The sequence below is a fragment of the Hemicordylus capensis genome, chromosome 2 (genome assembly GCF_027244095.1).
Source record: "Hemicordylus capensis ecotype Gifberg chromosome 2, rHemCap1.1.pri, whole genome shotgun sequence".
Taxonomy (NCBI): domain Eukaryota; kingdom Metazoa; phylum Chordata; class Lepidosauria; order Squamata; family Cordylidae; genus Hemicordylus; species Hemicordylus capensis.
Genome location: NC_069658.1, coordinates 301,357,842 through 301,372,788, shown reverse-complemented (window position 1 = coordinate 301,372,788; position 14,947 = coordinate 301,357,842). Strand labels below are relative to the sequence as shown.

At 43.8% G+C, this 14,947-nt stretch overlaps 1 protein-coding gene across 3 annotated transcripts in view; it reads left to right on the top strand.

The window, feature by feature from the left end:
* Positions 1 to 14,947, top strand: part of TPRA1 (transmembrane protein adipocyte associated 1) — a 40,288-nt gene that overhangs the window by 5,545 nt on the left and 19,796 nt on the right. For 2 of the 3 annotated variants that reach the window (XM_053297440.1, XM_053297438.1), the window contains exons 2-5: positions 7,949 to 8,157; positions 8,276 to 8,408; positions 12,150 to 12,236; positions 12,463 to 12,535. In XM_053297440.1, coding sequence (XP_053153415.1) covers positions 7,961 to 8,157; positions 8,276 to 8,408; positions 12,150 to 12,236; positions 12,463 to 12,535 — 490 coding nt within the window. In that variant the 5' untranslated portion in view covers positions 7,949 to 7,960. Of the gene's footprint in view, positions 1 to 5,403; positions 5,517 to 7,948; positions 8,158 to 8,275; positions 8,409 to 12,149; positions 12,237 to 12,462; positions 12,536 to 14,947 lie in introns of all 3 variants that reach the window. The other variant, XM_053297439.1, reaches the window with a different exon arrangement.

The following is a 14,947-nucleotide window of genomic DNA, read 5'->3' as shown; positions in this document are numbered from 1 at the left end:
CATTAGCGACTTCAAAATGATGGGAGTGTCCTTCTTTCTGAATACTGGACTCCCCCTGTCATGTTGATCCGATGGCTTTAGTATTGACCTGCTTGGCAGTTTCCTTTCCAGGGTGGGGGAGGAAGAGAGAGGGTTCTGAAGCGCTTTCCTTAAATACGGCCATGGCTTGGAAGGATTATTGTCACCACCCACCCCAAGGCCCCCTCACTATCAAGAACAGGTGGGCTTCTGGAAAGGCATGCCTCTCCCTCCCAATCTGCTCTTCTTACCTATGCAGTTTGTGTCCTTGGTGACTGCTGTGTATTAGAAATCCCCCACCTTCTCTGTAACTAGTGGCATCTACGTTCTGTTTCATTGTTTGAGAGTTTGGAAACTTCTAGTCCTGTTGTGCCTGTGCCCTTCCTCGTGCTGTTGCTGAATGGAGATTTCAGGTGTTGTGCTAATCAAGAGTTCTCGGTAGCCAGCAAGCCCCTTTTGTGTGTTAAAAAGTTAGCATTTCAAAAGGTTCTTGTGGTGGACAGCTGCAGAGGACATTTCAGAGAAGACAGATATTTGTTACCATGAAGACTGAGGGTGATGAGCTCTCTGTGTACAGTTAAAATCAATAATCGAAACGTTATTCTAGCCCACTGCGGTGACGGTGCTTCCCATGTGTTCAAAATTCCAATCCTCTGATGTGGTCAGGATACACTATTCAGGCATAGATCACTGTGTCTAAAGTTATGCTTGGCTGTTGAGCCTACTCTTGTTTCCCCCTCCACCCACTCATGGTAGTTATCTATAGAGGAGATGAGAAAGCCACCCCTCAATTTCCGCTCCTCTTCCTGTCTCCCTCTTACTCAAAAGGCTAATGTTCAAAAGCTCATGAGCAGAATTGCTCCTTGAAACCTTTCCTTGGCATCTCTCTACTGTTTGCTGGATCAGTTGTGTGAGCTAATTAGTATTACATTTTATAGCTGGTGTTTTGGAAGGGTGGGGAGAGGGGCGAATTGACAGACCAAACTGAGTTGCTCTGGCTTATTAAATCCTCAGAGTCCCAGTGGCCCAACATGACAGGAAGTATGATCATTATGACACTTGCATTAAAAATGTATGAGAGCTTCCAACACTCAGTATGATTAAGATTTTGACTGTGCAAGTGTTTTGTTGTACTGATTGCACTGCAGTCAAACCCTAGGTATTCATAATTATTAAGGGAAATCCTCTAAGCATGTTGTTGACAAATAGTTTATTGCCACGTGTGGAGAAGAAAAAAAAAACTTTCAGAGGGAATAAAGCTACAACATTAAGGAAGGACCCATTGTTGTAGTAGATTCCCAACATGTTGCATATATGAGGAGTATGAGAGCTCTGGGTGCTATATTTTAACCTACTTTGCCATGCTGCTGTTGAGATGTGAATTTTAGCTGAAGAAAATCTGGCATATTCAGAGCAAGCTTTTCCAAATAGTTTTATCACATGGATACCTGACTGCAACCCTATTCAGACATTGCATTGTATGTGCATTCAGATGTCTGTATGTGTGTTTATGTGAATGAATGTACATGCATTCATTTTAAAGTCAATATTTAAAATGAAAGGCCTCTTCATATGCAAATACAGGGAGAAGTGTACAAAGACAGGAAGTGTACTAATATGTGCGTGGAACATAATGTGCAAATAACTGTACATGTATATAGATTTGAATGCATGTACACAGTTCACACATTGTTCAGGTGTTGAACATAATGAGTGAATAGGGCTTCGTTGATAGGCAGTGCAATATGCACGCTGATACAGAACAGTCCATGCATTTCCCGGGGGCGGGGGGGGGATCCTGTTCACAACTTTTGAGTAGGTGTGTGTTGTATTGGAGGCCTTGGGTACCTAAATGCTGTATGTCAAGGGATCTGAAAATCTTTCAATAGCAAAACAGCGCTCAGAGGTTACATCTCTTGAGGTTCAGTCATATGTTGTCCAACATAACTCATTCAGCAACAGAAGATGCACTGCTCTTTTATTGTTGGTGTTGCTCACATTTATATCCTGCCCTTTCTCTAAGCCACTCAGAGTAGTATATATGGGATTTACTTACAAAAGCTGAGTCTGTTTACAGGCAAACAAAAAGGCATCTTCCCTGATGAAAATGCTGCTTGTGTATTGCTATTTCTTTTTACAATGTCATGGCTCTCAATGCTTGTTTGAAGTTTAAGGATCTGGTGACATGAACTGAACTGAACAGATGCTCATTGTTGTGAGGCTGAAAAATCCAGTCTCATGAGCTTGTTCTTGAGTAAAATGAGGAAGCAAAACTTCAGAGGGTTAGATAAAAGGCCTTTCTCTGTTTATGAGCATGACTGCTTATTTGCAGAGTACAGATAACTTAGTGCTGTATGTAGTCTCTTAAGCAAAGCTTTGTTGCATTTCTTAGAAGAAATGCCTCTCTTTACTAATCCCAGAGATTTACCTGTATAATTTTAAATTACATCAAGTATGTAAAAGTCAACATTTCACAAAACCTAAACTGTAATATTGTATTAGATTAGCCTTTATTTCCAGTACCTAACCTGAGCCTAGTTTAGGCCTGGATTCTGAAGTAATATTGAGAGCAACTGTGATCAGGGCGCCTCTTCTTTGCAAGGGAGTTACTGCATACAGCGTCGATATCTGTGAGTTGGGAAGGAGATTTAAGGGCAGATTGCAGAGGCATTGCTACCTTCCATTGATTAGTTGACTGAAGTGCATGGGTGGCTGCTTGTTTGGGTTAGTACTTTCCTTAGGAAAGGCAAGAAATACAGCCCATGTGTATTATGAAGGGGGCACCTTGGACATATATTGTTAATTGAAGGGGTGTATACAGAAAATTCAGGCAGTCATGTTGATCCATTAGAAGAAATCCAAACAGGGACAGTAGCATAATATATGATGATAGATCTACTGAAACTCACAAAACATTTCTGAGGCTTTTGTGCTTTTTGAGTTTCACAGAACACTTCTTCGGGCTTTAATTAAAAAAAAAAAGTGGGGGGGGAGGAGAAAATAATACTGCTGGATATACTTTATATTCTGAAGGTAGCAAATCAGAAAAGTTTTTGCAGAGTAGTTTCTTAATCTGTATCCAGTACAAAATATTATAGGATGCATCTAGTATACTGGGCCAAAAACACAATGGCCATTTTCCTTTTAAATATATGGAAACTGGGTGGTGTTCTATGTCTAGTGCTAAATGGAACTCTCAGATCTTTGGTATAAAATGTATGTATACAATATTTTATGTAGGCCTTAACTTTAAACTTCTTCCACTTCTGATTGCAACCTCTAGTGGTTGCTTTTCATTTTAAAAAGGACAAAGGTGTAAAAAGGAGTGGCTCGGCTGGGCTTCCGTATACTTGTTCAGCCAGCAATCCTGTGTGCTGCCACTACATGTGTCTTCTTGAGGTTTGACATGAAAAACCTCAAAAAAGAGCCTCGCCATCCCTGATAACTTTTTACAAGTCTCTAAAGACACATTTATCCATTCAAGCTTTTTAACTAGACTTGTGGTTTTCCATTGTTGTAAGGTTTTAATTTGCTTATGTTGCTGTAAACTGCCCAGAGACGGAGGTTTGGGGCAGTGTATAAATGAACCCCACCGCCCATTGAGATTGTCTGTAGAGGTTCACCTGCAGTTTCTTCTGGCTCGTCAGGTGCATATGTGTAGGGACAGGCCTTCTCTGTTGCTGCCCCAAAACTCTGGAATGTGTTTCTTGGGGTTCTTATTTTTAATCTGGTTTATGTTCTTGTAAACTGCCCAGAGATGGAAGTTTGGGGCGGTCTATAAATTTGAAAAAATAAAAAGATCTGTACCACACTTCCAGTGCATATTTAATCAGAAAAGTCCCTCTGTGCTTAGTGGGGCTTACTTCCTATTAAGTATGTTTTGATTGCTAGCTGCACATTCAGCACAGACTGGAACTTACTTCTGATTTATGTTTTTAAAGCGTTGTGTTGCTCATAAACTTCCCAGTGTCCAAATTTCAACTAATCACAGCTACGTTAATAGAGTTGTGAGTACAGTACATATTCTATATTTCTTGGCAGCACCTTGAATCTGGTGGAGTTTTGGGTTCTTGAGAATCCTGGATTTTAAAGATGTTTTTGATTCAAGATTTTGGCTCCTACCGTTGTGGAAAACAACCTACAGTAGTGGAAAGCCAGCAGTTAGATTCCTTGGAAGGCCACTTGGTGAATGGAAAAGAGCTGCACACCTGCCCAAGAAAGAGGGGGTAGGGAGGAACATGAATAAATGAGGGCAAGGGATTTTGGGGGGGGAATTTTTAATTTTTCAATCTGTTCTAATCTTTACGAATATTTGTTTTCAGAAAAATGGAACCTAAGATTGGAAAATAGGAAGCTGCCATATACTGAGTCAGACCCTATTGGTCTATCTAGCTCAGTATTTTCTTCACAGACTGGCAGTGGCTTTTCCAAGGTTGCAAGCAGGAATCTCTCTCAGCCCTATCTTGGAGATGACGCCAGGGAGGGGACCTTCTGTTCTTCCCAGAGTGGCTCCATCCCCTAAGGGGAATATCTTACAGTGCTCACACTTCTAATCTCCCTTTCATATGCAACCAGGGTGGACCCTGCTTAGCTAACAGGACAAGTCATGCTTGCTACCACAAGACCAGCTCTCTTCTCCCTAAAAATGAAAGAACACATAGGACGCTGTTATATACTGAGTCAGACCATTGGTCTATCTAGCTCAGTATTGTCTTCAGACTGGCAGTGACTTCTTCAAGGTTGCAGGCAGGAATCTCTCTCAGCCCTATCTTGGAGATACCAGAGAGGGAACTTGGAACTTTCTGCATGCAAGCAGGCAGATGCTCTTCCCAGAGCATCTCCATCCCCCGAGGGGAATATCTTACAGTACTCACACTTCTAGTCTCCCATTCATATGCAAGCAGGGTGGACCCTGCTTAGCTAAGGGGACAAGTTGTGCTTCCTTCCACAAGACCAGCTCTCCTGTACACACAAGATTGTAACCAAAGAAAAAACAAAATTAAAACAAGTTGCTATTTATTTAACATATTTGTATACTGCCCACTACCAAAGTCTCTGGGTGGTTCATAACAAAGTTTTTATATGAATGAGTATAGTACATAATAGTCCTATCTCTTGAAGATATTAAAATATTTCAAAACTTATTAGTAATAATAGCATTTTAAAAAGGTATTTCAGTATTAGCATTCTATACAAAATGCCTCACAGGTAAATGTAACAGTTTTACTAAAGAACAAAACCCATAAATTCTTATGCATTTTTAGATGTCACATCAATTTAAGTATCCTTCATTTTGGACCAGAGATACAAATAGTTTTCCAGTGTCTAGAGAGAACAGTATTTTACTTACAACAGATGATCTATCTATCTATATAATTCCCTAAGGTGTACCTGTGGCTAATCCCGTGTGTGGCAGCTCTCACGAGAGTTTACATGCAGAAGCACCATGGTGATGCGGCAGTGTGCCTTCTATATGCAGATAGGGAGGAGGAGTTAAGGTCAGTTGGAATGCAAATGTTACTGGTCAGAAGATGTTCTTGATTGTAGAGAAGAGATATCTGTCTGTATAAAAGGAAATGGGCAGGGGTCTGTGAAGAAAGGGGTCGTGAGGGAGGAAAGAGCCCCTTCAGGAGAGGGAGTCTGCCATTGTGTGAATTATGAGGAAACAAGATGAACAAGATCTGTTAATTCAGGAGGAGGAAGGGAGGAAGAGAGAAAGAAGGAAGGGTGAGGGATGGGCCTGAGGGGAATGAGCTGCCATGGAGGTGGTGTCAGTAAGGAAGGGCCCAGGGATGGGCCCGGGATGGTCAGTGGCCTGAGGGGAACAAGCAGCCGTGGTGGCAGCAGCGAGGAAGGGCCTGGTCAACCGCTGCTCCTGTGGGGAGGAGCAGAACTGGGGCTCGGGTGAGGAGATCTCTGGGGATAGGGGGCTGCAGCTTGGCTTATAGGTGCCAGCAACACTGCAGCCATGACCAAGAAAGGTGAGGGGGATGGAAGCAACGGGATGGAGGAGAAGGAACAGGAGTGCGGCTCAGGTGAGGGTGGAGAGATCTCTGAGGTGAGTGGGGCTGTGGAGGGGGAGAGGGGAGCAATCAAGTACTAGTGCACAGATGTTCTGTGTGGGTTAAGCTAGTTATAACTATTCTCTCAAAGGAGAAGAAACTCAAATGTTGTAATGCAGAATCTTTGTGACAGCCTAGCCCAATCAGTAGCTCTTACTAGTTCCTATATCTCATAATCTACCACACTAGTTTGTGAGGAAGGTAGTTGTGACATTAAGGGGCATTTGGGGCCTGCAGAGAGGATGTGGGAAGGAGGGAAATCACTTGCACTGACTCTCACTTGTGCAAGTACCATTGTAGATGCCACGCTATATTTTTAAAAGGCTCTTTAGCTACTGTTTTAGAAGGATTTGGCTAACATTAAGAGGAAGAGACTGGGCCTTTTGGGTTCACTGCCTAGAGACTTAACTAATTGCCCAGAGAAGTAAGTTGGGGCCAGGGGCCTATAATAGGGCAAGGGGAGACAGTTGTCTGGGGGCCCACTGCCTTGGGGGACCCCTCAGAGGCAAGTCACATGACTGACTCCCCCAGCTGCGCACCCGCCCGGGCTTCCTTCAGTTGTATTCATCCGCTGAAATTGATGTGAGTGTTAAGACCTGGAGCTACCAGAACAGCATGTCTTTCTCTAGTACCATTAAATGACTTGCATCGTCCACAATTTACAAAACCTTAGGATGATGTTCTATTGTGGCACATAGGTTATCTATCTATCTAAATTTTACTATGCTTTTTGTTACCACTATTCAGCCTCATTTAAGATTTCTTTACTTCATGAGCTGAGCTTCAGTGAGGGGGGTGCATTTTAAACTCTTGTCTCTGGGCCCACTCCAACCTTGCTATGCCCCTGGTTGGGGCGGTATATAAATAAATAGAATCCCCTCTAGCTTTCCTCCCCATAATCTGATCACTGACCAGACCCCCCAAATCATCTGCAAAAGTGGGAATGCATCCACATGCAAGTTGTTCAGAATTCAGAGTTTCTGAAGCAAATTTAGAGCATGTGACTTGGAGCTGTCTGATGCCGTCCTCATTTTTGCAAGAGATGAGAATAATTAGCTACCTAGCTAGACTATCTGGAGGCATTTCTGAGCCTGCTGCCCACCGTAGCACTATTCCAGTATCCTAAACAAATCCATTCAATTGTGGCTTCATAGAGCACTCTTGGTGACCAAGAGACATAGAATCTAGAAAACCAGAACTCCACATACAGTACATGAGTGGTGTAATAACCTGTTGGAACTCACACTGAGGAAATGTGTAATGTCTTGCAGAAAGAGAACACTAGGTAAACATGGGGGGCGGGAAATCTTACAACACTTTACTATTCTCCATCCTTGACTGCTGAACACTGTATGTTTACTTACCTGGGAAATGAGCAAAGTGACCTACAAATGAGAGCAGGAAGGTTGTTCATCCATTGTAATAAATAGCAAACATTGAAAAGGATGAGGCGCAGGGGAGGATCAATATTACAGTAGTTGAGCCCAGAACATTGGCTGTAGTTTTAAGTTTCCTGCTTTTCACCAGTAATTGTAACCAGCTACTAAATATGGGTGACGATTGGGGTAGGTGGGGGGCTACTGCTACCACTTGGCTGATTGAGACCACTGCTGAAAGGCTAAAAGAATGCCCAGGTGAACTTGATTTACCACTGCAGGGATGCATTTATTAGCTAATGGCTTTTCCCCCTTCCTGGCTGCCAGGTTCGCAGAACAATCATTGCAGTACTTCAGTGTTACAGGTTCTGACTAGGGTATCGTTTAAATTTGGGGATTAATACATCCTATTCTTTTATTCAGCTGCTTCATGTATAATGGCCTGAGGTAAATTTTGCTTTTTCCTCAGTATCTGTTGCCTCTCTTTTCCAGCACTCTGGCAGGATGTCCCCATTGGTGACTTCTGTGATGAGGTTCTCCATGTATGACAACAACACCAGCCCACCTGACACTACACTAGTGACTGCGTGGGATAATGTTACTTCTGTGCCCTTGACAACGGCCCACTTTGTTAATGACACCAACATTACTTTACCACACAAGTGCTTATTGTTGTTGTACGAGGACATTGGAACATCCAGGTGAGACACTGTTATGGGATGCTGTCTGTTCCTTCTCTTCAGAACGAAACTCTCGGTATGCTCCAATCTGGAACAACTGCATTTTAAAAACCGCTTTATCTCCCTATCTTATTTCTAGGGTTCGTTACTGGGACCTGCTGCTGCTGGTTCCCAATGTGCTTTTCTTTGCATTTCTTCTCTGGAAGCTGCCATCCGCCAGGGCCAAGATCCATGCCACCTCCAGTCCTATCTTTACTACCTTCTACATACTAGTGAGTAAAATCTCTACTTCTTGAGCAAGCCAAGGGGTATTGACACACTTTTGTCTTGCCTGCCTTAAGATCAGACACTTATGTATGTTCATGACATTCTGTGATAAATCTGTATGCTGGGATTTCTCATACTACTTTTGCACAGAAAAAGGATAACCTGGCCCAACTAGAAAACTGATCTGGAAGGTAATTGCAGTCTGCGTGATTCTCTCAACATCAGTATTGGGCAAGCGTTCTGCACTTGCTAAGCCTTCCAGCTGGTTAAAATATCTATTTCTGGATGCAACTGAAATTGGTTCTAGGCCTGTGGGAGCTAGCACATGATAGGGGTCCTCACGCCCAGATCTTAAAGAGCACAAAAACTGTGGAGTGCACTTTCAATAGGGAGGTCACCTACCCAAATAACAGCAATTTTCTTCCTCCATATGCTTCAACCTACCTGTCCCATCCCAAGCAGCCACACTTCATCATTGTCTGTCCCACTAATCTGCCAGGCTCTCTGCCTATATTCTGAGACAACCAGGTTTCATACTTCATAAATCCCTTTCCATATGAAGGTGGCTTTAATGCTTATGAGATGGGGTTAGTGGTTGAGTCCTGGCTAAGAGTCCTGGCTAAGATCTGAACTCCCCTAAAAGGTGTGGAAAATATTCAGGCTTAAAGTTGATAAGTGCCCTATTTATGTGTCTTGCTGTTTAACCTTTCAATCTACCTATCTATTATCGTGTTTAAAAATCAGTATTGGATTGTAGTTTTGATAGTGTAGCCTCTGACACCAGTTTGCTCACCTTGTTTAAATAAAGCTGTGAGGGTGTCCATAACCCACAGGTCCTAGGAGGTAGACTGAGAAGATGTTCCAGAAAGGACGACAACTACGATGGATATTTATATACCGCTTTTCAACAGAAGTTCCCAAAGTGGTTTACATAGAGAAATAAAAATAAATAAAGATGGATCCCTTTCCTCAAAGGGCTCACAATTTAAAAAGAAATATAAGATAGGTACCGGCAATAGCCACTGGAGGGATGCTGTGCTGGGGCAGAATAGGGCCAGTTGTGCTCCTGCTGAATAAAGATAATTGCCACTTTAAAAATATGCCCCTTCTGCTCTCTTACCAAGGAAGAACTGCAGGGCAAGGTGTCTAGAGGTAAGGTTTTTGGAGGTGTGGAATAGAATGGGCAATGGAATAAGAATCTGAAAGAAGGGTAGGTGAAATTGAAGGAAACTTCAGGAAAGGTTAGAGGAAGAAAGGAACTGCAGTACATAAGAACAGCCCTGCTGAATCAGGCCAAAGGCCCATCTAGTCCAGCATCCTGTTTCGCACAGTGGCCCACCAGATGCCGCTGGAAGCCACAGGCAGGAGTTGAGGGCATGCCCTCTCTCCTGCTGTTACTCCCCTGCAACTGGTACTCAGAGGCATTCTGTGGCTGGAGGTGGCCTATAGCCCTCAGACTAGTAGCTGTTGATAGACCTCTCCTCCATGAAGTTATCCAAACCCCTCTTAAAGCCATCCAGGTTGTTGACCGTCACCACATCTGGTGGCAGAGAATTCCACAAGTTGATTATGCGTTGTCTGAAAAAGTACTTCCGTTTGTTGGTCCTAGATTTCCTGGCAAACAATTCCATGGGATGACCCCTGGTTCTAGTGTTATGTGAGAAGGAGAAGATTTTCTCTCTATCCAGTTTCTTCACTTCATGCATGATTTTATAGACCTCTATCATGTCTCCCCGCAGTCATCTTTTTTTTCTAAACTAAAAAGCCCCAGGTGTTGTAGCCTTGCCTCATGAGGAAGGTGCTCTGGGCCCCTGATCATCTTGCTTGCCCTCTTCTGCACCTTTTCCAGTTCTACAATGTCCTCCTCTAGATGTGGTGACCAGAATTTTGCATATCATTTTGGAGTAGCCAGTCAATTCTTTAGCTGAAGATTTCTAGTTTCATTTGAAAATACAGAAGCAAATCCCTCTCCTCTTCCCCCACAAGGTAAAATGTACAAAGAAGCAGGGGGGAAACTTCTTATTTATCTAATGTGTAACAAGACATAAAGGCTATTCTCACAAGCAGCTGCAGCAGGGCAGGAGCGGGAAAACCTGTGTAGCGAGGCTCATGTAGAGCCTTGGGACTGCCCCCACCCCACTGCTCCAGATCAGGGCTATCTAGAAACAAAGCCCAACCTTTAACTTAGGTGGGACTTCACCCCAGTAACCTTACTGCAGCAGCCCCAATCATGTGTGCGATCTGGGCTGTGTGTTGCAGTTCCCAGCAGCCCGGCTTCCTAAATAACACAGAGTGCTGCTTGAAGAGTGGCTGGGAGCTGCAGCATTGCTGCAACAGCCTCTCGGCTTCCCATGCAATGCATTATGGGATACTGGAGGACTTCCTCCTCCAGATCGCAATTGTAGTAAGCTCCACCGAGCCGATCGTGTGGGCACGCGTTGTGGTGGAGCACTATAGCCATTATCTTTGTGTGGTGGAGGGCAGGTATACTCCTGCCTTCCCATCCAGTTGTGAGAATCGCCTTCTACTATGCAAGGTGAGGCATTTGAAGTGGCAGTGTGTGTGGGTCTTGTCTCGAAGCCTTTAAGTGCTGTCAGCAAAACAGCTTAATAGCAACCCTGGATGCATAGTATTCCCTGGTACTCTGAGAGAATAATGTGACAAGCCTGGTATCTTTGGTTTGTTCTGATACATCAGTGGAGAAACCCAGTATATTGGGGCTGGTGCAAAATGCAGTGGTCAGGGAGTTGCCTAACACCGTGATGTGTAAACAATGTATGCGATGTCAGGAAAGCAGCTGCTTATTTCAGGAGCTTTATCTTAGAGAGGAAGGGATTTTTTTTTTTAAACTGATACAGCAATGGAGGTGAAAACAGGATGTACAGTCAGAACAATCCTAGGACACTGGTACAATACAGGATATCCTCGCACACACAGATGGTTGTAAACTCTCATTTACTCTTTCTAGACAGGCTAAGAAGGATTCTGTAAGATGGTGCTAAAGCCTTGACAGTCTTGCTGAAACATTTACTTAACAATGTTATGTTCATCAGCTGAAGAAGACCTGTTTAGCCTGGTCTTCTGGAAAGCGGTGTATGTATTTCTACTGTCTGTACAGCATCTGTCAGTGGGATTAATATATCAGCCATAAAAAGGCCTGGTAGGCAGAGCTTGTTTCTGTTAAGATGAAAATAAAACACCTGTCTATTTCTCAAGGTGAATTGTTTGCTATTCATTTATTTTAAGACATTATTTGTCACCCTTCAAGAAATGTATTTCCGAAGTGACTTAGAAGTTAAAATAATAAAATACAATTTTAAAACATGAGAAAGTAGCATTAAAGCATTTCAGTAAAGAATATTAAAAGCCTGGGAAATAAAAACGTACTTTTGGCATCCTGTGAAGGGCTGTGTGATGTGGAGATCTATTTGATTTGGGGGGCCTGTCCTGCTGCTTCAGGGTGCTTCAGTTCAAAGTTCTGATTCTTAAGGGGGTGGTAATCTGATTCACACACACTTAAGCACTAAGACAGAAGAGATTGTATCAAGATGAGTCCATGGCATTGGAGACCAACCAACCACAGGCGCCCCCACTGGGGAAGGAACAAATGGAAGGTTACCTTAGTAAAAAAAACACCACATAGTGCCTACATATAAGTCTACAGAAAGTCTTCATGGACTGAAGATTTTAAATGCTCTAAAGGAAATTTATTTTCTGCAGCATAATTCCTTGTCGTTGTCTTCTAGGTATTTGTGGTAGCTGTGGTTGGGATTGCTCGGGCTGTTGTCTCCATGACTGTCAGTGCCTCTGCTGCTGCTACAGTTACTGACAAGGTGAGTCTAATATGATGTATAGTTTGACTCTAATCCTGACAGTGAATAGGAGCATACATACAAACAAACCAGTAAGGAATTTGGTAAGAAAGATTTCCTCCTTTCTGCAGAGAGATTTTGTGTGACAGGAAAGCTGTAGTGCCATTGTGCTAACTTCTTTTAGAGGTCCTATTCATCCTGCTGCTTTTTGACTTTGTGTGTCTCTGGCTTGTATATTCTTCTCTAGATCCTTTGGGAAATCACAAGATTCTTCCTTCTGGCTATTGAACTGAGCATGGTGATCCTGGGCCTTGCATTTGGTAAGAATTTCTCCTTGTGCTGCTTGTTACACGTATCCCCTTCCTTAACAAGATGGAGCATGGTGAATATGCCCTGCTTTTACGGGAAAGAGCAAATCCTGCCAGGTGCAAACAGGACTTCAGTTAGACATATTTAAGACTTGAGCTGCTGGGAGAAGTCCGAGTTTCTTTTAGGCCTCTGATTATACATAGGAATGTAAGAAGCTGCCTTATACTGAGTCAAGACCATTGGTCTATCTAGCTAGTATTGTCTACACAGATTGGCAGCGGCTTCTCCAAGGTTGCAGGCAGGAGTTTCTCTCGGCCCTGATTTGGAGATGCCAGGAAAGGAACTTAGTACCTTCTGAATGCGTGCATGCAGATGCTCTTCCCACAGCGTTTCCATTCCCTGAGGGGAATATCTTAGAGTGCTCACACATGTGTTCCATTCAGATGTAAACTAGGATGGACCCTGCTTAGCTAAGGGGACAATTCATGCTTGCTACCACAAGACTCCTCCCATGGCTCCTCCCATCTGTTTCCAGTATGCACACAGATGCAATGCTTTTGTCATGTCATTGTGGCCGAGGAAGGACAGTCAGGCACAGATGCATCTTAAAAACAACTAAGAGCATTTCCAGACAGTTTGCAGTGCTCTAATGTTACCCATTTGTTGCAGGGAATAAAAATGCATTCCTTGAAAACAACCTTTACGTTAGGAGGCTGTCTCCTCTTTCCAATTGGCAGGTGTCATCTATTCAGTAATATTTTATGGTCTGAAAGTGTCACCACCCCTAGATACAGTATGCTCTATTCTGTGATCCACTCCCCCGCCCCCTGTTATTTTATGAGCTCATTAGAAACTCTTAGATACCACTCAGTGTGGGAGTGCTCAAGTATCCTTTAATTTATGCCTATTGTGTGCATTCATGATATTTCATCCTATTGTGAACCTTTTCCTTTTAGCATATGCAGCAGCCTGATCATAAGCAGTGTCCTGAGTCAGACAACTGGTCAATCCAGCTCAGTATTTGTCTCTGCTGACTGACAGTAGCTCTCCAGATTTTCAGATAGATATTTCCCAGCCCTACCATTAGATGCCAAGGATTGAACTTGGGACCTTCTACTTGTAAAGCCTGTGCTCTACCCCTGAGCTACAACCCCTGCCCAGTTACAGCCTTTTTCTTCGTTTGTTGGGGGGGAAAGCTATGATCTCTGTCTTTGCATTTACATTCCCTGCAAAAGTGAAAATGGCAAACATCTGAATAAAAGAAATAAATTTCCTTGTAGAATGGCTGTATCCAATCAATTATATTGTTGTGCAGTTGGTGCTGGAGCAAATGCAGCATTAAAGGAACAGTCTTTTCTAAATGTCTGAACTCTTATTCCATCGAATATTCAAATTATCTGAGACTTGTTCTATATGATTTAGAATGCTGGCTGCACAAATGTATTATTTTAGAGAGGTGAGTGGTTAGACTTATAATATATATAATTTTAGATGTGGGGGAGCTCTTAACCTCCCCACTTGGTGTAGAGCTATATATTACAAGGAACCTGGGTCTTACACTGAAAAAGAGCACTCTTGTGTTGAATCCCCCACCTGATAATGTCTAGTACAACTTACCCTGAATCCTGATGTCCTTATGCCATGTGGGTTTTTTCCCCCCCTTACAGGCAGAGGTGCACCTAGATTTTTTTGGCACCTGGATGTGAGGCTATGGAGGCCGTTCCCCACTGCGGGGCCCCCCTTTATTTATTTTTTAGATATGCTGCTGTCCGACCCCTGCTGCTGCTGTCAGCTCCCGCTGCTATTTCCCCTTCACCGTCGCTCACCACTCACCCCCGGCAGTGGCTGTGGCTGCAGTGGGTGCAGGCGGGCCTCCCCAACTTGCAGACTGACTCCTCGGGCCTGCGACACTCCATAACTCCGCCTTGGGGTTTTCTTTTAATGAAAGGCGGTATAGAAATGTAAAAATAAAAATAAATAAATAAATAAATAACTCCTACTGCACATGCATGAGGCCCAAGGAGGCCAGCAGCGGTGAAGGGGAAATAACGGCCGGGGCGAGGCATCGGGGCTCTGGGGAGCCCCCCCCCCGAGCATTTGGAGGCCCCCTAAGAGGCATGAGGCCACGGACTCCCGCTCCGTGGTCTGTGCCTAAATGCACAGTGTAATGATAATGGTGGTTCCTAGGGATGTGCACGGAACTGGGCGGGGGGTGTTCGAAGGGGTGGGGGGTGTCGGACTTTAAGGGCAGAGGAGGGTACACGTATCCCTCCCCCCATTTTCCCTCTACCGGCGCTCGGTTCCTGTAAAATCCTTTGGGGTGGCAGTGTAGCTCCCTGCCACCCCTTCCCCTCTCCGTCCGGAAGTACCTGGTGCGCTTGTGCATGCCGCACGTGCGCACACATCACATTCACGCGTGAGCC